Source organism: Marmota marmota, unplaced genomic scaffold (genome assembly GCF_001458135.2).
Source record: "Marmota marmota marmota unplaced genomic scaffold, marMar, whole genome shotgun sequence".
Classification (NCBI taxonomy): domain Eukaryota; kingdom Metazoa; phylum Chordata; class Mammalia; order Rodentia; family Sciuridae; genus Marmota; species Marmota marmota.
This window is the reverse complement of record NW_025999853.1, coordinates 20,393,376-20,418,170: the sequence shown is the minus strand read 5'-3', so window position 1 is coordinate 20,418,170 and position 24,795 is coordinate 20,393,376. Positions and strand designations below refer to the sequence as shown.

General features: G+C 35.1%; 1 protein-coding gene across 6 annotated transcripts in view; it reads right to left on the bottom strand.

The window, feature by feature from the left end:
• The window catches only part of Atp2b1 (ATPase plasma membrane Ca2+ transporting 1), a 109,825-nt gene that overhangs the window by 55,595 nt on the left and 29,435 nt on the right, over positions 1-24,795 (bottom strand). For all 6 annotated transcript variants that reach the window (XM_048804130.1, XM_048804140.1, XM_015482948.2 and 3 more), the window contains one exon: positions 8,042-8,471. In XM_048804130.1, the coding sequence (XP_048660087.1) occupies positions 8,042-8,249 (208 nt within the window). In that variant the 5' untranslated portion in view covers positions 8,250-8,471. Of the gene's footprint in view, positions 1-8,041; positions 8,472-24,795 lie in introns of those variants that run through there.

Here is a 24,795-nt window from a genome sequence, read left to right as displayed (position 1 = left end):
CTGTTGATCCTGCCAAACCCAGATATATCCAGTTATCTAATGCAAAGTGCACACACATACATGTTCTGGAGCATAACAACACAGACAGCAGGGACCAATCAAATTTTCCCTTAGGCTATTTAAGAATGTCAAGGAAAGGGTCAGAGATACAAGAATAACACTACTTTTAATTTACCATATTAGTCCTAACTTCAACTTGTTTTTTTGTAAGAGTCTATTCCAGGAAAAATATCAAAGAAGGAAGACAGGAGAACAGTAGATTACTGAAAGACTCTTGTTGTTTTTAACTCTTTTAACTACTAATCTCAATACTGAGGCAGGCAGAGTTGAAGAGACTGTTGGAATAAATGACAAATGGATTCAACAATTTTCACTTTCCAAATTGCTTACTTTGTAATATGTACTTTGGGAAAGTAAATGTAATCATTTACTTTCTTGAAGGTACCAAAAAAGATTCCAGAGAATGTTCTCACTGGCAACTGCAATGTGGTCTATACTGAGCAGTTTGAAAAGCATTTTACATTTCTGATGACAGATATCATTAACCAAAACCTTCCACAGACCTGAGAACAGAGATGGAGTCAATGAAAGGAAAGGCAGTGAAGGACTATAGTAATAAGGATAGTATCACATAGTGGGAATATTGGGTAGCTTTGCCTTGTCTCATGTTTTAGTGCCCTAAGAAAATGAAACAAAAAGGGCTACTAACCCTCCCTGGATTGGTCTCCACTCCCCTACCCCCAAGAAATGTGTTTGAAGGTATTAATTATATACTTTATCTCACACTATAATAGACTTTACCATTAACTGAATATATAACGTTATTTTAAATATCACCAATATAACAAAAAAAAATAGTCAAATCTTAACTTTTACTGTTTATAACAGAAGCCAAGATTTTAGGTTAATGTTGAAAAGAATAGTTATAGAGCTAAAGATAGCTTTCGGGACTTGGGGATGTTTAAAAAAAAAAAAAAGCAACTTGTTTTAGTTTTTTTTTTTTTTTTTTTTTGGTGCTGGGGATTGAACCCAGGGCCTTTGTGCATGTGAGGCAAGCACTCTACCAACTGAGCTATATCCCCAGCCCAAGCAGCTTGTTTTAAGAATTATTGTGAATCTTCTAAACTAGCAGCAGCACATATGTTGGATTCTACACCAATAAAACTATCTGGTTTAGAAGACCCAGCGACAGTTTACTTATGGAAATCTTGTTTAAGCCACTTGACCCCCTTGGTGGTGAAGAGAGTATTAATATTTGTTGGTGTGACTTGCAACTATTTTGAAGTACCAAAGATATGTCATAAATTAAATGGTAACTGTTATTAAGGGGGAAGACATGTTACAAATTTATTGCATGGAATGGATGTCAACTCTATTTTGAGGGAAGTTAATTTCTAATAATAAGTTTACTAATCTAAATAATAAAGTTAAGCATTTTACAACAATAGTCTGCCACCCAACAAATATTTACTGAAAATTTACTACTTTTAGAGACTGTTCTATTACTGAGGAAACAGTGTGAACAAGACAAATTCCACATTCAGTAAATACATATTACATGGAAAGGAGAAAAAAAAGATATACAATTAAAATAATTAGAGATGCAAACAGGTAAAATGGAGACAATAAAAGGGCCACTAGACCTCTCTTAGTGGACTGCACTAGCCTTTCTGAGGAACTAGCATTTCACTTGAGTCTGAATGTTGAGGAGTCAATCATGGGAAGACTCCAAAGCAGCACAAAAGCAAATACAGTCTAATATTTAGGAGTAATTGATGAGTAAAAATAATGAAATATCTTCTGTCTTTTTCTGTGGGCTCAGTTGCCTTCAGTGGAGTGGCAATGAGGCCAAGGTCATGCATGGGATTGATCTCCTAATGGTCCAGTTAACTTTACAAAGAGAATATATAACCACAACTCATCAAAAGCAGCATCAGAATTACATGCTTTTTTAGGTCGACTGTAGAGAAAAATAGCTTACATTCATTCTATGAGTACACAGTGGCTCAACAGTACTTTCTTTATAGTTGAACAGAAAATGAAAATGACATTTTTATGGAATAAAATGCAAATTATATCAAAACCATGATGTTTTACAAGTAAATGTGGCTTCTTTAATTGCTTAGACTAATTTAGGAAACGGAAATAGGGCAATTTACTGGAATGTTGTTAAGATGGGTTTAAATAAAAACCATGGCTAACATACACACAAACTACAGTTCTATCAAATTCTGTACTTGAAGTTGTGCCTTATGTGTATATGTATGTGTGTACAGGTATGTATGTATGTATGTGATCTTGGGTGGAGATAGCAGCCAACCGGACTTCTGTGAGGGCCAGATCAAAACATACAAATCAAGAAAGGACGTGAAAATGTGTGTTTATGTACATTTTCAATGTCAAAAGAGAAGGTGATCCCTTCTCTAAAGTCAAATTTACATATCCAATTCCAACAGCCTACTATGTGCCTGGAACTGTGAAAGGCACTAAGCATCCAAAGAGAAGTGAGACTGAAGGATGCCTTCCCTGGTACTTCCCCCTCCAGGAACTTAAGAGTTTGGTAGGGAAGACTGATAAGCACCCAGTTAAACACAACCCCATGTATTAAGTATTATGATGGGAATGATGAAGATATAGAAGGCATACATACAGAGGGCTAAGATACAAATTTATGGGGCTGGGGTAGATAACAGAATGCCCAAGATATCAAACTTGAGCTCTTAAGAATGCTTAAGAAATAGTCACATTAAGGACTATATCTTTATTAAAGAATAAAGTATTTTATTCTTCATAGACGGTAGTGTTTTAGGTGGAGGTAAAGTATTTTAGGTGGAGAAATCAGCAGTCCAGAAGCAAAAGCACACATGACATAATAGTATTTAAGATAACTGAAAATTTTGCTATGTCCTAAACACTGAGGTGCGGAATTGGGAAAAGGAGATGAGATTAGAAAAGTAACTAGGGATTAGATCCCAAGATTTGTAAGCCTAACTAAGTCTAAACTTCAATCAGAAGGAAAAACAAAACTACTACTGGCTTTAAGCAGGAAAGTGATAGTGTAATAGAAGATAGGAAGAAGCACCAATCATGATGTTACCTGAATTAGCACAAGAGAGAATGGTGACCTCAAATGGAGTAGCATGGACATGCACAAGTAGACACCCTTGGGTTAAGAGAAAGCTAGGAGTTAGGAATCAGGTTTGCAGGACCAAAGCTTGAGGGCGATCCTGAATGAGCTGCTCAAGTGGGAATCACCAGCACCCAGATGGCTTGTGTAGTGACAGGCATGGATGTCATCACCACAAGAGTGTATAGATGAAGAGGAGGATATACAGACAGATGGAAACCTCAGATAATCAATGTTTAAAGTAAAGCAAAGGAGATTGGCTAGATGAGATTGGCCAGACAGGAAGAAAGAAAACTGAATGTATGACACTGGGAAGACAAAAGAATTATTTAATAGGAAGTATGTCTACTGTGACCTGAAAAGTAAAAATAAGCTTAAACAACAACAACAACATACAAAAGGCTGTGCTACTTCAATATTTTCAACTATGACTTTTAAAAACAATTTTATTACAATAAACATATAATTATCCATTATATAGTAGCACTAAATTTCTAGGACAAGGTCATGCATGATCATCAATATAAAAATTTCAAGGATGACTCTATACAAATATAAAAACATAGATGGCTGACACACACATGGCCATGAAAATACTTGCTCAGTGCCTGTGCTAACCAAGCATATACATGGGGGCATAAGAGAATTCTTATAGTAGCTTATAAGCTAATAATGATTTACCATGAGTAAAGGGCTGATTTTCTTAAAGAGCTAAAATATACTTCCATGTTTGTTAGTTTTATTCTATTATACCATTAAAACATGGTCAAAGGACACCATTAAAACAGGTTTACTTTGGCAAGTGCAAATATAAACTGTCATCTGAAACATCACGGAAACTTTGGGCAATCCAGGAGAAATGTTGTTGACCCCACTTTGCTTCCTACCACACCTCTTTAGTTTATCTGTCTCCTTTCTTATTTGCTTTGCTTTTTTCCTCTTCTACCTAATTGTAGCAACCACCAAAAATCTTAAGATCTCACTTAACTTCTTGCCCTTTATAAGTCCATAAAGCCATGCCTCTTACAGAATACCAACTGGTACCACCTTTAATTTTTATGTATTTATTTTTATGTTTTGCTCAATGTAATACTACTGAAAAATAAGGTACTAGGTATAGAGGCCTGCATTCCTGAAATTCTATTACCAGAGAAAGACTACCTACTATTCAATAAAATATAACATAGACAACATAGGAACATATTAAAATAAAAAAGATACCAAAGCTTTTGTAAAAAAGAAACAAGAAGTATGATTTAGAATATGAATAAAAAAGTCAATTGTAGCAAAATAACCAAGATACAAAACCAAAAATTGTTAAGGTAACTTTATGCAGTTAGGATGTTCCAAGCAGGTTATTTTGATATAAAAGTACATTCTTAGATTCTGAGGACTATGAAACAGATGCTCGCTCTAAAAGAAAGAGCTAAAAATACAAAGTTACAAATCTCAATTCCAGTTAATTTTACAGTTCCAGTTCCTTTAATGATGGTTATCAGAACTGCTAAGAAGTTTTAAATGTAAAAAACTCACATCTGGTTCAAAATAATTCCTTTTGGTCAGTACCCATGCAGTCTTCTTAGAACAAGTTCAAGAACTACTCTATTAGAGAATAAGTATGGTGTGACAAAAAGGAATCACAAACATGTAATTGACTGATAAGGTGGGGGCATGCTTTTAAAGACTAGATTGCCACAGAGAATGCTGTTGTTTGGATCTTTAATGTCTCCAAAGACCTATGTGTTGAAGGTGTGCTCCCATCTTGTGGCTCTATTTAAGAATGGTGGAATCTTTAGGCTGTGGGACCTTGTGGAAGGAAGTTAGGTCCTAAAGTGCATGCCCTTGAAAGGAATTATGGGACTCTGGCTTCTCCTCTCTCTTTCTCTCTCTCTGCTTTCCATCCACCATGAGACAGTTTCCTTTGCCCTGTATTCCTGCCAAAGACGTACTGCCTCACCATAGGCTGGAAGCAATAGGCCAACCAACCATAGACCAAAGCTTCCAAAATTGTCAAAATAAACCTTCCCTCCTTTTAAAGTTGATTATTTCAGTATTTTGTCACAGGGAATAGAAAGCTGACTAACACACAGAACCATAATCCATTTTTTTAAACCACGTAATTCCAAAAAATTTCTGTTTTTCCATAAAAACTTATTAGATGAGAACACATGTGCCTCTTTTATAGTATCTCAACTTGTTCACAAGCTATGTGAGCTAAACTTTTATAACCAAATACAGTGGTTAAAAGCATGGCCATTGTATTAAAAAATATGACTATAACCAGAGTGAGACTTGTAAGGTATTTAACCATTTTTGTGCTCTTTGGTTTGAAAATAGGGTAAAGGTATTAGATGGATAAAACGAATTAATACTTGTAAATGTTAATAACCAACCTGATACAAAAAGTACTACCTATCATCAGTGCTATCCATAATTATAGTTGTTATTGTTCTTAAGAAATTTCCTGGGTTGTTCCTCCAGGCTTTACACACTTAGCAGGTACCTGATAATACTATATTTCAGCAGTTTTTTTTGATGGGGGGTGGTGCTGGGGATTAAACTTAGGGCATGACACATGCTAGGCAAGTACTGTACCTCTGAGCTATACTCCCAACCCACATTTCGGCATTCTAAGAGTTACATATTCTTACATTTTATTAAAATATCTGAAATTGGAATGTGATTTAATTATATACTTATAATTGTCTCACAGTAACAACCAATACTTTTACTTTTTTAAAGAGGGTATATAAAATATATGATAATCAACATCCTAGGTCTGATGAAAGGACCAATGAATGAATTCATAAATGAAAGAACTAAAGGCACAGGCAAACGACTTTAGCCTTACTAATCAAAATCCGTATTTCCTAGAGTATAAACAGATTATTCTAACAAGAATGCTTGCTGTCTAGATCATTTCTTTGTGCAGACAAACTTCTGGTAGGTGCTCATTTCTGATCATGTTTCGGTGACAAAATATTCAATGCCTTCTGAGTGATATATTCCTACTAGACTAAAATCATGAAAATTCCTTTGGAAATAATATTCCTATGAAAGCTGTTGCCATTTTTATTTATACTTTCAGTAACTGCAAATACTAATCTGATGCTTATGTTTTGCTTTACAGTCTTTAAAAGAACATTGCAAAATGATTAAGCGTTTATATATAAATATTAAAAACAATAGGTTGTACAAATTTTAGCAAATATTAAATTCATAATACCAGGAAGTACAAGAGCAAAAGATTTGTAAACAAAGAAGAGGAAAAAATAATGCATATTTTATTTAATGCACAGACTACCAATAATTCACAAAAAATTCTTAATGTCAAAAGTTCTAGAGCTTATCCATTGCTTCTACCATGTTGTCAAAATGGTATGTAATCACTGCTTCCTAAAATATAAACCACTATACTAGAAGCAAAGTTTCAATTAACTTCACTAGTTAAACCATAATCAGTGTAGGGAATTCTACCCAAAATAAGAGCACAGAAGAAACTGTACTGCAAACCAAGAAGAAATCACGTTTTTAAAAATGAGAGGGCATAAAGGAAGGTATTCAGTATTAGAAAACAAGAAATTTGATTAAGAGCAGAGAGGGGAAGACAGTTAAGTATAGAACTGAAACTGGAGCTCAACAAGGCTTTTATGAACAAACTGTTGTCATACTGAGGACTCTTTAATGTTAACATCACCTGTTAATCTGGTGATCATGAAACATTCATCAATTTAGGTTTAGCTTAAATTTAACAGGTCTTATAGAAAAAGAGGATACACCAAGTATCTGAAGAAGGCTTTTTAGGACATGAGTGAATACTGACACTAAGTTTTTCTAAGTTATACCACTTCAGAGAAATCAAAGAACTATTTATCGATACAGTAGAAAATTACGTGAATGTTCAAAGAATATTTGGTGTGATTTAAAATTCTAATCTTGGAAAATTACTTTTTGTTATTATGTTAAATATTATCATGAGCAGCAATGTGGCATGTTTCAGAAAATATGTTAAGAAAAGCACTTTTGCATAATTTCTCTAGAAGTGACTTTGGAATATATACTAACTTAATATATTACAGTAATAATTCCCCATCTTTACTAAAATAAATTATAATTACCAAACATTCATCCTCATATGTTCCCTCTACTCTCACCTTTGCAATGTTTAAATGTCTTCTTGAAATTTCCTAACGTAAATTTTATGTTCAACACAATCAACGTATCAAAGATCATCTTTTCAAATCATTTCAAAGACCATAATGCAATGAAGTTACAATAAATTTTCCCTTCTTGATTTCAAAAGGAAACTTTGGACAAATCAAGAATTATGAAACCAAAAGTTTCTTTGAATGAGGGAAAATTCAACTCAGTCCAAAGTTTGAAAACTATTTTTAATCAAAGAAATGTCTGCTAAGTGAAAAACTATGTGCCATCTAAACTACAAGCTTTGCTTTAGGACCTCCTGAACTAATAATTAAAGTCTAGATTATGCCCTGTAAGTTGAAAAGGACTTGGTCAGCTACTGGCAAAGACAACTATTTTAAACCACCTGGCAAAATGAATAGTGAGCAGGGTTTATTTCCACTGAATCCCCTGGGGGCTACCAAGCTTGCTTCCATCCTCTACAGCTCGAATGGAAAGACAATCTTGTTATTGTAAACAGGCAGCAATAATACATACAGCGAGACAAACTATTTCATCCCACTAGTCTGAAACATGTAATTATTCTATAACATTATTTCTTGTTCTAAATTTAACTTTAACTGTACCAATCAGGTACCTATTTTTAACATCACTACAATTATGCCATGGTCACATAATAGCCAAGAAAATATAAACCAATATAAACATGTTTTTATGAGTCAAATATATAGCACTCTCTGAACAAAGGACTAAAAACAAAATAAAACTCACCTTCATTAGGAGATGTTTTCAACTTGGCGCAAATTCCATAGACATCTCCATAACTTTCCTGTATTTTTCGTAATGCGTCTGTGGACCTGAGCTCCATGAGAGCCCGCAGCTCTGCGAGCGTAATTCCAAAGTCTCCATCATGATTAGCTTCTTTCAAAGAGTTTTTCACACCACTATATGCAACTGAGTTGTTTGCCATGTCGCCCATTACAAGTATAATTTATTAGGAGGAAAATGTTTCCCAAAAAAATCTAATTTTCACTTGATATATTTCCAAGATGAAAATCTTTTAAATATGAAAATCTTTCTTAAACCAAACACTTCATTGTGTGACTTTGTAAAGCAGCATCAGCAGCAACATTTCCCAGAGAAGTATCTTGACCTTTGGTCCATGACTCATTTCTTCACATCAATCATGAGATGTACACATCTGCAATAAAATATGTAAAATTTAGTAAGATCCATCCTACAGTGTAATGCACATAAGCACACTTTCTAAATGCCATCAGGTAGCTAATCATGGTACATTGTTTGCTTATAAAGTATTTGTTTCATACCTTTAAAATTTTCATGCATGATAAAAGATCCAAGTATGACTTCTAAATAAAATCATATATCAAAAGACATCCGATCTCATCATTATTAAATGAAACTGCTTTTCCCATAACCGAATTTCCTTTTTCAGTGTTACTGTTACTAACAGCTATTACTGAAATACTTAGTTCCAAGCACTATGGTTGATAAAATAAGATTCATTCTCTCATTTGATCATCATAATTTAAACCTGGGAGGTGTTACTACTCTGTACTCTCCTAAGAAGGATTAAGGCCCTGTGAAATTGAATTTTCTGCACAACAAATGGCTGAAATATCTGAGTGCCAACTATTTTTAATTCTACTTTCCTTTTCATACATGGAGCCATCTCTCTAAATCTTTCACATGGAACAGCCTCTGAAAGGTCAAAAAAACTCAATGAACCCTTTAATACAGTTTTGCAGTTCTCCTTGGCCACTCTGCCACTCTACCATCTTCTGACTTTCCAAAATAAAACTATCTTCCACATGATTTAATGGCACAGGTCACCACCTCAGGTCTCTCTCTCTCTCTCTTTTTTTTTTTTTAAGAAAGGGTCTCACTAGGTTGCTTACAGTCTTACAAAATTGCTGAGGCTGGCTTTGAACCCATGATCCTCCTGCCTCAGCCTCCTGAGCTGCTGGGATTATAGTCATGTACCACCATACCGAGTTCAAGTCTTCTTCTGACTCCCTAGTTAAAGAATTCTCTACTCTTTAGTCTTTTCTGTTTTATCTGAAATAATCCTGTTCATTTGCTTATGTTATTATTTTGTCTACCTCCACCTACAATATTATTTGAGGGTAGGGTTTGTTTGCCACTATATTTTCAGAACCCAGAACTGTGCCAGACCATGGTAGAAAATGAAAGTCGGAGAAACAAAAGAATGCAGTGCTTCAATTTCTTCACCACAATTCTATCTCCTCTTAGATTCTAACTTACCTAGAGACTTATCTAAAGATTCTTCTTTTTCCATATATATCCTTTAAACAATCACCTCAAAGTGAACAAGTCAAAGATTGAATTCATTATATTCCCTAATAAGCTCCTTTCCACAATCACCATCACCCTAATCACCTAGGCTTGAAATCTTATACTTGATTCCATCCTCTCCAGGTTCAGTTACTAAGTCTGGTTAATTCTACCTTTGAAAATACTTCTTCTGTACAGTCCTTTGTCTTCCTGATCTTCAAGTCCCTCTATATAAATCATAACCACTTCTCCCCAGGTTCGTTCTTATTCTGAAGTCTCCTACATCAAATCCCTTGTGCATTTTGCTACTACATTTAGCTTTTTAAATAGGTTCCGTGATACTATCTGAACCTACAAGAGGAAAATGCAGTTCAATCACTCCTGGGTGTTTGGCATTTAAGGCCAAGCTATGGTTTACTGATTCAAATTTTCTCCATCTCCAAGCAATCCACCTGTTCCTTCCCAAAATATTTAATAAGATGATGATAAGGAACTCAAAAACATACTTCCAAGTGAAATTAATCTTTAGCTATTCAACTATTATGAGGATGCTTTAAAATCATGATATGTGGTCCACATACTTCAGCATGTACCAAAGTCACCTGGAGGACCAGTTAAAACACAAATTGCTGGGCCCCACCTCCAGAGTTTTAAATTTAGTAGGATTAAGTAGGAGCTCCGTAATTTGCATTTCAATCAAATTTCCAGGCAATGTTGATGCTATCCATCTAGGGAGTACACTGTGAGAACTATTGGATTGAAGAATTAATAAAAACTTGGGTTCATACCAATGACCTGAAGATGACTGGTTGAGTAAAGTTTGGATGCCTTGGGTTAAATTTGCAAGAATGTGATAGTAATGGATTCTCTAAGACATTTTCTTTTGTTGTGTGCTTCCTCCCACTTCACAAACCCTTATTCTCGCCCAATTATTACCAATTTTACTCATCTCCTAGGCAAAAAGTGTTCCCTCCTACACACACATCAATTATCATAATAACCTAATTTCAAAAACTAGAGAGGGTGGTTATTTGATAGACATCCTTAAGTCTCCATACGCAAAATTTATTGGCCTGAACATAATACCAACCCCCAAATCGATTTTTATTTGAGTAACAGATGAAATAATTAAGATTCTTAAGTCTTGTGTCGAAGGGAAGGATGTCCATCTGTCTTCTGGTTTTCATTAAAAAAATTTTCTCAATAACTCCTGGCCTGCTACCCCACCAGTTACTCCTGAGGTGAAATGTCCTGCCTGACAGAAGATTTTCCCAGAAAACCAAATGTTATGCAGTAGCTTTTCACCTCTCTGCTTTCTTTTGGGGCCATATACCTGCAGGACTGAACGATGCATTCTAAAATTAAAGGGGAAGATCCCCATGTTAAGACTACTACTATTGTTCAAAGTGCCTGGAGTGGGAGGAAATAAATGTCTAGTATGTCTGTTTCAATATTAGAACCTCACAGTTGTTACACAAAAACCAAGTCCTCCATTTCACCTTTGCTCAGCAATAAAATTGATTTTTTTTTCCTATTCCTATGTACCAATCTTTTTTCTTCTGATATAATTCAAATAGGAGAAGAGAATTCTTGGATATCCTTACAGTCCTCAACAAGAAGAATATATAATAGAACTAGGAGTTGAAACTATATTTTTAACAAAATAGCCATGTTCCTCCTATGAATAATGCCTCCATATTAAGTCTTCACACTTACAATGGAAGTGTCATAATGGAAGTTTCTATAGGTAAAAAAAAAAAAAAAAAAAAAAAAAAAACAGTCAAATAATCCCAAATGTACCTACTTAATCAAACTGGTACTAAAGGGGTATGGTTATGAATATTTGCCACTTCAACATCCTTTTCCCCATTTTTCAGTAACAGCCTCACTTCATATTTAGAGATTTGCCCTTGCCCAATGTTCAGTAAATCTGAGTGGGAATCCATATTAGATACTGCCCCCAGCCATATTTCACTGGTTCAGAAATTTGAATGTGACCTGAAAAGGGTCAATGAGTAGCAGCTCGACTTTCTTTCACTGTGACTTCAAGGCAGAGACACATTTCTTCTTACTGAAGGTAAATCTGAGAAAAACATGAGGTATAATTGTAGCCATTTTGTTCCACAGGGGAAAGTCTCTGGAAATGGATCCAGTAGAGAACAGAGCATGTAGGAAAGGAACGGATGGACGAACGGACGGACGGACACACACACACACACACACACACATACACACACACACACCAAACGAGCAAGGCATGTACCTGTGATATCATTTGAGTCTCTGGGTCATTCAATGACTAAGATTGGTCCTATCCTTGATCTTTTGTCCTATCCTTGATCTTTTTAGTAATTTATCAATTAATTCCTTCTAAAGATTTAGTTTTCCAACACTCTGCAACCCGCAGCTTTGATAAGCACATGATTACCAATCATGTTCAATTTCCCCAGTGTAAGAAAACGATGTCCAGGGAAAAGCAACCAATTTGAGAATAAGCCACTTTTCAAAAAGTATACTATTTGAATTACCAATTACCAACAAATTATATATCAGGTTGTATCAGTTTCTTCATTGTCTATCACATCTCTCTTCTACCGTTTGCTTCTTTAACTACTATTTCATTCATATGCCCCACTGACAAACATGTGGATGACAAGAAAAAAGTTGTGCTTTTTACTTGTTTGCTACAAAATGACAAGCAAAAGCAATTCCACTATTTGGAATGAGATAAAATAATAAGTAGAGTAACTATTTTAATTGTCTTTGTTATTTAATTTTCTTTTAACTCTTCCATTTGAAAATCTTAAGGGGGGAACAAACACATTAAGTGGAAGCACAGAAGAGGGGGAATTTAAAGAAAGCACACAGCTACTCTATGTACTCTTAGTCTACAAAATATATCCCAGGATAAATAACATCACTGATCAAATTAGTTGTTAGTCTTTGAGAACATATGCAAAGAAAAGAGGAAGTTGAAAACCAGAGTTGGGCAAAAATGGCTATGATCTTTAAGACAGGGAATAAGGTAAATCCCTATTGATACATAAGCTTTCTTAAGAATGGGCAGGGTCTTAAAAGAAGATAAAAGGATGATTGTGAGAGCCTAGTAATGACTGGCACTCATAAGAGCTGTGTTAATAATACAATTTCAATTTCTTCTTTCACAAAACCACTTGATTTATCATGGAAAAGTTGCATGAATGTTATCTAGACTCAACATGATAATCAAAAAAAAAAAAAAAAAACTAAAAGAAGTATAGGGTAATTAATTAATTATGGGGTAAAATATGGAGCTGGGTGAAATATGAAATGATAAACAAGATTCTGGCAGGAAAGCGAGAAAATATATGCTAACACAACTGAAAACATTAGTAACGAGGAAAAACCTGGAAGGAAATGTTTTTGTTTTTAAATGCATTGTTTAGCACTCAATTCCTGATTGATTCTAAACATTTATTAGTGACCTGGAGACATAGAAATTGTATTTATCCAATCTATAAATGACTCAAAGCTGGATAAATCAGCAAATATGTTAGATAACAGGATAAGATAGACAGATGGAAGTGAGGCTAAATGTAATTGGAACAAAAGTATGGCTCCTATATTTAATGAAAAAAATATAACTGTATAAATATGATACACAAGAGGTGCAACAGCCTGTATGCAAAGACCAAGGTTCAATTCACTCCAAGCTAAATATGTATTCTATTGGTATTAATTAGCAGCATCATGCTAATATTAAAGTAGCAACATAATCAGAGTAATCACAAAGTTTTTGGAGTGATTATGCAAAGTACTGAATTTTAAAAAAGTTATTCAATTACAATCAAAATAAAATACAAAGTATAAATAAAATTTTAAAAGCCTTCATTGTTCTAAGTAATAAAAAGAAAAGAATCCTAGTATTTAACAACTGAAAGAGATAATAGAGATCAAGTCCAATTGCTCATTTTATAGTCACTGAAAACAAACACTTATAATCATCTATTTCTAAAAAGGACAAAGATGCTTACAATAAAAGAAAACAAGTATTAAACACTCACAGAATCATTAAAAACAAGAGTAAATGACCAACAATGGTTAAATTATGAGATAATTCATAACCCTGTGCAGGTCTTATGGAGGCTCCTACTATCAGGGAAATGTATTGTACTTCAAAATGGGCACTGACATCCTAATAATTAGATGCACCAAAAGACCGACAAAGAACTAAAAATGTTTGTAAAAGAACACTTGAAAGACCTCCATTTTCTTGTGTGTGAACGTGTGTGTGTATGTTCCTTTAACATAAAATCAATTCCACTTCCTCTGCAACTAGCCAGGCAGTTATAGGAAGAAGGATAACTAACCTTTATAGCTGGTCTTCATATGGCTGCCATTGGCATTTGATTAAGTGAGAACTACTTCATAAAGTACTTCATCCAGCCCTGCTCCATCCAACCCTCCTAGATACCAGTAATGCTGACAAGTCAGGTAAACAACCCAAAACTTACCACTTATTTAAATAAATAGTGTTATGGCTTGGATACAGTGTCCCCCAAAGACCTGGTCCCCAATGTAGTAGCAATGTTCAAAAATGGAAATTTGGGGAAGTGATTGGATCATGAGGGTTCTGACCTCACCAGTAGATTGATTAATTCACTGATCACTGAATGTACTACTGGGAGGTGGTGGAGGCTGTGGGAAATGTGTCCTACTTGGAGGGAGTGAATCACTGGGGAATGTTCTGGAAAGGTATTTCCTATCCCTAACCCTGACCCTTCCTCTCTCTCCTTCTCTGGTGCCACAAGCTGAGAGCTTTCCCCTACCATGCCCTTCCAGCATGTTTTGCCTCACCTCAGTTCCAGAGCAATATAGCCAGAACGCTGTGGAAGCCATTTGACTATGAGCCAAAATAAATCTTTCCTCCTCTAAATTGTTTTCCTCAGGTATTTGTCACAGCAACAAAAAGCCAACTAGCACAGATAATACAACTGCTACATAACTGAACCTAAATTTAATGCCTATTAGACTGAAAAACTACTTCAAGGCAAAACCAGGCCTGAGCAATCTCCTATTTTAGCAAGAAGAGCTATGATCTTTCAGCCATCTTACAGAGTCATTTTCAGCAGGGGCAAAAAAATAAACTTTGACCTGATTCACACACTGAAAACTTGAAGTCTTCCAACAATTAAAATAATTTTTAGTAAAAAATGGTAAGTTATGGTAAACTATTAGAGTGCAATAGTGGAAAGTGTAAAATGATAGATATTATACATATCAAAGAGTAGACACTTGAAGATCATAAATGGTGGGGAGTTTATTGTATGAAGTTTTGGTATATTCAGATTATTTCATTAAAACACTTAGAAGAAACCAAGGGATGGCGCAAATTTAATTCACATTTTTCACTTTTCAAGGGGCATATAAATGCTATATAGCTTCGTTAAAGTAACTCACATCAGATGAACAATGAATAATATACACATAAATGAATAAGTTTACCAAAGAGAATTTCAACTTCACAGAAGTGTTACAGCAGACAATAAGCATTGATTACAATGCCTGGTTTGTTAATCTCAAAGGTTTCATAAATACCATCCTGTGTCTGTGTTGACTAAAATTAGTCCCACTCCCCTCGTAATTTACTGATCATCTAGTAGATTCTTCAAAAGGCACAGACTAAGTACACTACTTTAAAGGGCAAGTTATAGCTCCTGTCAGTTACAAATTTGACATGACGACTTTAACAAATCTCTCAGAGTAGGAAATAGGGGAGGCATTAATTTGCTCTTCTGTTATAGTTTTTATCACATAGCTGCAAGGATTTGTTTACCTCCCTTTCTGTCTTCCCAAAGAACTCTGAACACAAGGTAGGGATTTGTGCCATTCATTTTTAACCCCCAGCACTGTCTGGTACATAGTAGAGGCTCAGTATTTACTGAACAAAAATGCTCATTTGAATCTTAAGCTATAATCAATTTTAAAAAGAGGCTTTGCAACAGAAGCAATGACAATTCAAATAGCAGAGCAAAACACAACCTTATAACATGCTTAAAGTAATATGCTAACTGTGTTAGATGAGTTCAGAGAAAATCAGCTTTCAAAGAGTTTTCAAATTACCCTGGTATACAAGATCAACTTAACCTTCCTCTAAATCCTTTTAGACAACAGAAGTTAAAAGCTATTTCAGATTTTCAAATGAATTACTCTTGCGTGGCCATGGTTTTTAACCAGAGTCATTCTAGATCCTCAAGGGTATGCAAAATAATACTGAATTTCAATATTTCATAAAGCCTGGAAGAAATGACATGTTTATTTGGGAAGTAATTTGTTAGGATTACCTAAGCAAAATAAAAATATGCCAAATCAATAAATGACAAAGAGGGGCTGGGGATGTGGCTCAAGTGGTAGCGCGCTCGCCTGGCATGCGTGCGGCCCGGGTTCTATCCTCAGCACCACATACAAACAAAGATGTTGTGCCCGCCGAAAACTAAAAAATAAATATTAAAAAATTCTCTCTCTCTCTCTCTCTCTCTCACACACACACACACACACACACTCTCTCTCTCTCTCTCTCTCTCTCTCTCTTTAAAAAATAAAAAATAAAAATAAAATAAATGACAAAGAAACAAAGATCTTACCCATAAAGGCATTTGGTAAGAAAACCCTCAACCTCACACCTAGCTATCGTCTTCTCTGAAATTTGATGTTTCTTCATCTGCTACTTACAGCTCAACCCATTTCAACTGAGCTTCTCCTTGGCTATTTACTGCAACCATTCCTAGGTAACCAAGGACCCCTGTTGTTCTTAAGTCTAACCAATGCCATTTAGTCCTTATCTGGCCCACTGGCAACGTCTGCTACTCCTGATTACTCCCCCACTCTTGCAATGTTCGGCTGTGAGAATGGTCCTCCATGGTTCCACTCTTGTTCTCACCACTTTGCCATCTCTGGCTGCTTGCTCTCACTTTCTATTGTTGTTCCGCTTCTGGAAGAACTGTCAAGGGACTCGGTGGGGAGGGGCTGAGTGGCACAGTAATCTTTATCATAATTGTTTTCATCTGGTTTTAGTCAGAGAAAATGAGACTGGTTTACAGATAACAAATTATTTGCATGTGCATTTACAAGGCTTATTTATGGTTTTTTTGTTTGTTTTTCTCATATTTCAGAATTTCACAATTCAATTAAAATGATGGAACCACACTATAGCAGTCTGGCTCAGTGAAAGTGTGAAAAAAATGACTCAGTCGCCTTATTCCAAGGCCAAATGCAGCTCTCATTCCCATAACCTTTAGTCTATAAAGGAATATGCCATACTGAAGAAGAACATGTTTTATAAATTGGTGATTCATCCTCCCTGGGGCTTTTGATAACTGTCATTTCCAGCACAGATTATTTGTTTATGCCAACAAAATACTAATTAGGCAGAATACATGATAAATTTTTAATGTGAATGATCCCAAACACAGATATCTTGAAGCTAACTTTAGACATGTTTGCCTTATGGACAGGTTAGTTGGTACCATCTTATAATGCTTCTTGTGTCTCCTTAGGATACTGGTCCAATTTTGCAATGTTGTACTTACTTAGAGTCAAAAAACCATAATCCTTCTTAATTTACCCAAACCAAGATAAATTTAAAAGTTAATTCCACATAACTACAGATTAGTGGTTTTCAAACTTTAGTGTGCAACAACATCATCTGAAGGGCTCCTTAAAACACAGACTGCTGGGCTACACCTCAGAAATCTCTTCTGTTGATCTGGGCACAGTGTGAGACTTTACATTTCTAACAACTTTTCAGATGATAGCGATGCTGATGCTACTGGTCTGGAGATTCACTATTATAGGTAAATGTGCCTTGGGCTTTGACTAAGGAACAAATTGTTGAACTGTCATGCCTGATCTAAAATTTCCTGATGAAAATACAAGCAAATTACTCATGGTTCTTTTATTATGCTTTTCTTAATTTGCATGGATAATTAAAAACAGACCATTTTCTAAAAATATTCTGTAAGCTGGTTCTTTGAACTGCTTTGGTTTTTAATACCAAGTATATTGACCTTTTTCTACTGAAACCTTATAATTCCACAAATACTATAAATAATTTCCTTCATTCAAAGTAAAAAGGTGAAAACTCACATTGATACATTTAGGACACACATTAAATTAACTTAAATACCTGAAAGTATTAATTATAACAAATTTAAAAGAGAACTATATAATTTAGATACCTGCCTCCTCCTACTTTCCTACCCCCAAAATAAAACTGCATTTTTTCTCCTATTCTATTGTTTTACTTAAGTATTTTAGAAACCTTTCATTCTTACAGTAAGCTTCATAGTTAAAAGTAAGCTTTTAAAAAGCACAAAAATAGGGAAAGTTAATTTTATATAACCCTGTGCAACTTACCAAATATAAGAACATACTATAGCTCCAGTTAAATATGAGAACCAAATGTTCTATCATTTTCTAGTCTCACTGATGTTGAAATTTTCAGCTATAGTCAAAGAAGAGATTTCTAAATTAAAACAGTGAGTTTTTTTTTTTTTTCCTTCTGTTCAGGAGCTAGAAGGCAACATGAACACTTGAATGTCACACCAGCTGCTTGGTCGTCCTACTCAGTTCTTAAGAGCTTCTATCCTGTCAATTCACAAGAACCTACACTTAAATACTTAAGGAAACAGGATGCTCATTATGTCACTGAACAAGCTCACAAAAATAAAGTTGGCAATGTTGAGAGAGGCATAAATCTTATCTGTAAGTTAACAAGAGCTTTCTGTTCTATTAATTAAAAACTCTAGATTGCAAAAATTTATTCTAGTATTAGAACAACTGATTACAGAACTAAGCATAAAATGATTTCCCATTTTTTATCCCCATTTTATCTATGTTGTTTGATGATTGATTTTTTTTGCAATTTCCAGCTGTAGTTATGAAAGATTAGCTCAGTAAATTAATTCTCATTTTTGTGATACATTCAAGTAATCTGGATGAAAAATAAGGTAAGCTGTATTTTAAAAAGATGTCAGGCACAAATTTGATTTATGGTGAGTTCAATAAAGTACAAAGAATATGGACATTAGATATGTGTTGAACTGTAACCCACTCTATCACATCATGTTGATGAACTTTTGAATTCTGGTTTCATATATCCATAACCTTCATCTTAAGACTTTGATGTATACTTCATAACTGCTGTTCAAGTCAGAGCCACATATTAAAGTCATCATCACCTGAAACTGTTCTATTTTCAAAACTTCCTCTCCATTATAACTTACCTCCCTTCACTTATACTGAGGTTCTATGAACACATTCTGACCTTCAGCCTCAAAGGCATAATCAATACTTGCCTCCCTTAAGAGCTAACTTCCCAATGGTCTTTATGTCTGACTAGTTCTTTATCCTCCTACTACACCCATCTGGTTAATTAGCTACCCTTGAGTAGACAAACCATCTGGCTGAGTAATGCTGGTAAAATTTTTAAAAACCGAGTTCTTAGTTTCATTATAAACATTTTTCTCAGTCATATATGATCTACTGACACATCTCTTAATTTCCCAGAATGTTCCTCTTTCAATTCCAAGTCTGTCTTAAATTACTCAAGCTTTTGTCTCTACCTAGTACTCATGTCTGCTCCAAAATCTTATTTCCTTGATTGTCAATGTAAGCCACCACCACCTGAATCCTCTTTCTCTTGGCTCCCTCACTTAGGCAATATTCAGAGGCATTCAACTCCACAGAAGACCAAGTCTCATCCTCCATACTTCTGTGGTGTTGGCAGTTTCCCCTTCTATCCCCTGCATTTCTTACTTAGTTTTCACTCACCAATCCTCCTCCTCTGCCCATATTTGGTGGCTTTTTAAATCTTTACCACATCCTAAATGAGGGTATCACTCAGGGATCTATTTACAGGCCTCTCTTCCCTATAATATTTTCTTGGCAACTCACATCACATCATGACCTACATCTACCACCTTGATACAGCTCCAAACCGCGTTACAACTGTCAGTGGACATCTCCACTGGAAAAATCTGCACTACTTCAAATGCCATCACCAACAATTAACTTTTCGCTCTCTCTCCTAAATCTGTTTTTCCTTCTCCAAAGTTTCTACCATTCGCAAAGACATGTGATTAAGTCCAAGGCTCTCTCTTCAAAGACTTTACAGTCTAAATGAGAGAAAAAGCATTGTGGAGAAAATCACAACAGGAACGGTGAACATGCAAAAGACAAAGTGTAAAATTGTATGTGGTTTCAACTATGATGCAGGGGTCGGAAGGGCTCATGGTTTGATATGGCCAATCCCAGGAGAACAATGCAGGGGGAGCCTGATACACATACTTATCTCTGAAGGGCTTCTTCAAAGTTAATCATCTCTTAAAATACAACCTATGCTTTCTGAGTGCAGGGCAGTAGCCACAATTTGAGTTCCTTTTATAGCCCCTAAAGAGGTTAACAGATTGCTTAACTGATTATTAGACTATATATGGGTAAGAATAAAGTTTAAATTGCAAAAATTAATGTTATTTTGAAGCCCTCAAGCTCTCCTAACAGAAGATCAAAGTAACAGCACACACATAAAAAAATGACTAAAACCTTTGATTAATATAGAAATGAGAGGAAGAAAAATGAAATTTTCAAAAGCTCCTAAATGCCTAATTCTTTCTGGTAACTTTAAACTTTTTAATAAAAACAACTGAAATCGGTTTATAAGCTTTGCATCGTCTTTTGAAATGATCACAATTCTTAACAACTGCAATAAGCAATGAACTAGAAAAATAATGAGGATTATTTTCAGAATGATGATAGAAATTGGGAAGTACCTAGTCTGTGAGCATTCCCTCCTTCAGAGGTCTTCAACAGATCACATACAAAATAGCTCAACAGAAGAAGTATAGATACTGAGGGACTCAGCACAGGTGTCACATATCAAATAAGACCCCCCTTCCTCTCATCCACTTGATCCAGTGCAGCTCTGAGAAGCCCCAGACTCCCCATCTCCTTTTTTGGGGGGGATAAGTTTCAATTAACAGTTTCCTACTATCATACTAGTGGAATTTCCCCTGTGAAAGCTGGCCTATTCCCTTTTCCTTTCTATTAACTTCTCCTTCAAGGAACAAATAAAATGTCCCCTTTACAAGGAGAAATGGAATTAATCTATTTCTCCACATGGGTAGTGTGGAGCCTCTATACGAAAATCAGTACACACAGCAATTTCTTGTGTACACATCTTTCTTCCTTATTGAACTGTAAAGTCTGAGGGCAGATAGTCAAGCTCATCTCTTGATCTACTAGTGACAACTCTGGTAACAGTACTTAGAAACTCTCAACACTGGGGAACTAAACTGAACTGGAAAACATGTACTGATACCATTAAAGACAAATGATAGTCCTTCAGTAAGTAAGGCTCATCTCAGAGGCTAACAAGAGAGACTGGCAATCCCAGAGAAGCAAAGACTCTTTCAGAGGATACCTGCTCCACCCCTGAATCATAACCAGGATAATAAGTCCATAGCTTCTTGGAACTCCAACACTTTCCTATACTAGCTAAGTGAACTTGGGCAATTTACCCAACGTTTCAGCTTCCTCATTTGTAAAATGGAGATAAAACCATCTACTCATAATTTATATAGGATTAAAGAAATTAACACTTGAAATATCTTACACTCATCTTAATGTCTCTGAGGCAACACCTGAGCTTAATAAGAAAGACTCAATTAACTATAACTATTTTAACAGTTGTAATTAGCAATCACATATTTTAAGTTTCCAATAAACTGACACATTTGGCATATTATATGGTGCTTAAATTAACCTGATAAAATAGAAGGCACATCATATATATTTGAAAAATATTTAATTCAGCATTTCAATGTGATGTCTCTATATATAATGACTTCAAGAGGCATTTTAGAATTAAACCGCCAAGAGGGCTGTATCACACATCTAGAATTTTATAACAATTGATCTCCAAATTAGATCGGTCTACTTTTAAAAGAATAGTAGAGCAACACCCCAGAGAGATTAAAAGGTTTTCTTCCCAGAATTAAAATTAGATGTTTGGATGATTATATGTTTAAGAGTCTTTGAGACTTAAGAATAATAATTAGGAAAACTAAATACCAACCTGGAAAACTCTATGGCACAATATTCAAAGGGAAAACAGAAATGTATCTATCCAGTGATTACAATCATGTAGAATTCACATACTATGAAAGGATAAGAACCAGAAAACAATAATGAGCTGTCAACAACCATCTACAGATTATTTTCTAAATACTAAAAAATGGCAAATGCATTTTAAAAATAAAGAACAAATACAGATTAATTTCCTAAATGCTCTGGATGTTATTTGTGCAAGCTTTTTTAAAAAATTGGCTTGAGCCTATCAGCATTTCACTGAAATTCTAGTGCAATGGAAGAATTCTGACAATGCCAGTACAACAGTCCCCACAATATTCTTACCAAGACATTTTACACCTAATCAACTGACTTAGTCTCTGTTAAAAGGAAATGTTGGGATCATCTAGGAGGGATAAAATATAAAATCACTGTATTAAACTAAGCCAAACAACACTGCCATTTTTGTAGATGAAATCAGTAAAATAACGGCAACTTTATATGGATCAACTTACTATAAAGAACTGAGCTGAACGTTCAAAACAAGCATCCTAAGAACAATGAAGCCCATGACTCAAGATCTACCATTAGGAAGACTGAATAACTAAGTTTAACTCAATGGGGGCTGGGGCAGGATTCAACAGTCAGAAATGGGCTGATCAACACTCAAAATACAAGCAAAGGATGATCATCTGAGTAAGAAAAGAAAATCAGGTTAGTGCTTAGAAGAGTGTTATAAATTCAATGTTAGGTTGAACTGTGAAGAATTAAAACACTAATGGCAGTTATCAGACCTAAGAGGGGAACACCTCTGTGGGTAATAAATATGCTAAGGAATATACTATACACACTACGGGGATCATGTTATCTAATCCTTCCAACACCCTACAAACAAGGTCCTAGTGGTATTACCCACAATGGCCAGATGAGGGACCTGGTCCCTGGAGATTAAGAAAAACCTGACTCCATTATACATTCTAAACATACCACTAGCAGTTTCTGCTTACATACTCACTAAGCAACCTTCTCATTATAATGTGTTGGCCCAAGTAGCAAATCAATAGGGAAGATAATGTGCTAATCGAGACTTTAGAGTCTTCCCTAAAAACTTCTTTAATCTATAAATTAATAAACTGACATTCTGATGTTTACATCAATCTCACTGTATTAGTCAGTTTTTCACTGCTGAGACCAAAATATCTGAAAGAACAATTTTTGAGGAGGTGAAGTTTATTTTGGCTCACAGTTTCAGAGATCTCAGTCCATGGTGAGGTTTCAGTCTCCATATCTTACTTTTTGCCACAATGAATCTACTAAGGAATATAATCCCTGTCCCATGAAATTCCTTCAGGGACACCCAGTCCCTTTCTCCCCAAACACTTTGACATCATCATTAGCAAATCACTTCCTTTTTGAAATCTTTAAAAACAGCAACAGCGAATGGACAAAATTCTGACTCTGCTGTATTGATCCTTAATTCCAAGAGCAAACAGTTGGGTCCAATGAGCTTACATTCCTTTCTTATCTGATACCGGTAGCTACCTATCTCATGAAACACTCCTATCTTACCTTCCACATGCAATTTCTAGTTTTATATCTACTTGAACATTCTTTCTGTGTCTCCAGCTGGTTTTCTTCTTCACTTTGTCTCTCCCCCACCCAATCACTACTTCCAAACCTACTCCAGCAGTGTAAATTTCTCTACTTTAAAAAAAAAAATCTCATCAGCACCCCTAGGACTCTAGATTTGTATTTATATTCTACCTGTACCCTTCAATCATGACATTGTGGCTCAGAGTCTAGTATATGCAATTCAATAATTGGTTCAACATTACAATTGCATATTCGGATTTCTCTTACAAGTTTTGCCTCTTGCTTCCACTAGTTGACTACACAACTGTACTTTCAAGCCTCATTTCTTTCTCATCTCTAAAATCACCAAATCCTTGAAAGTAATTTTTTTTGTCTTAACCTCAAATTCAAAGCCCAAAACTCTATTCCTATTACTAATCCTCAATTCCTCTAGTCTAGCCTTTGCCACACTAGGGTCCTATGGAAGACTAATTCATATTGCATTAATAGTTATGCTATGAAAAGGTTTTTTTCCTGTCCAGCACTGTTAAACAGGTTTCTTCTGCCAGAAAATTTTCTTAGCCTTGCAAATTTGTGCACGCATAAGAAGGAAATAGTACATGTAGCATTTCCGGAACTTATTTTAAACTATTCTTTCTTCCATTAAGCACTATTAATATCCCCTGGGACCACTGTTTCACAGAATTTTTTTTTAATGTTGCTCTAATCTTTCCTATTTCAAAGTACCCACCACTTAACATGTAAAAGCACCTCAGATTTCTTGCACTAGCCTTAATATCTAATCAGTAGCTAAGTTGCTTTTTCTTCTCAATTTTATCATGTTCATCCCATCTGTTCCCTTTTAAACTACTGAATTTTAGATATTGTCATATGTAAGAGTTACTGATATGGTCTATAAAATAAATAGTAGATATATTCCTATCAATGCCTGAGAATAAATGTTGGGTCATCTATCTTACCGTTTCATATGCCCTCAGCATTTCTCCTAGACAGTTAACTGGAAATTGTTCTTTATTGTGCCAAATTTTAATTCAAAGTTCCAAATCAAGAAGACTTCCACCTTCTTGGTTAGGGCAGCATATTATATAATTAGCTATGTCTGGAGGCCATTAAATAAACTGGAAATGTAGACAAATATGACATGAGAAATGACAGTGGTATTTGGAAGGTATTTTTCCCCCTCTCAAATAAAATCAAGAGGTACAGGATAGGAAATAACTTATAGCTGATTTCTCATTTATTCAAGCATTTTAAGTTGATTTTTTCCAACTCTATAACTGTATATTGCATACTTCAAGTAGCCTAGAAATTTCTGAAGGGATGAAGACTGTCATTCATGTAGAGTCTTTTTAATCCATTACTTCCATTAGCATGAAAAGAGCAGGTATTAAACGTTACTTCCTCATTTGAGGCATATGAGTTCTAGGTGTAGGGGACACAAAAGAAACTAAGGAATTTATATTTTTTTTGGAAAAGACATATAGAAAAAGCTATCTACATCTATGAAATAA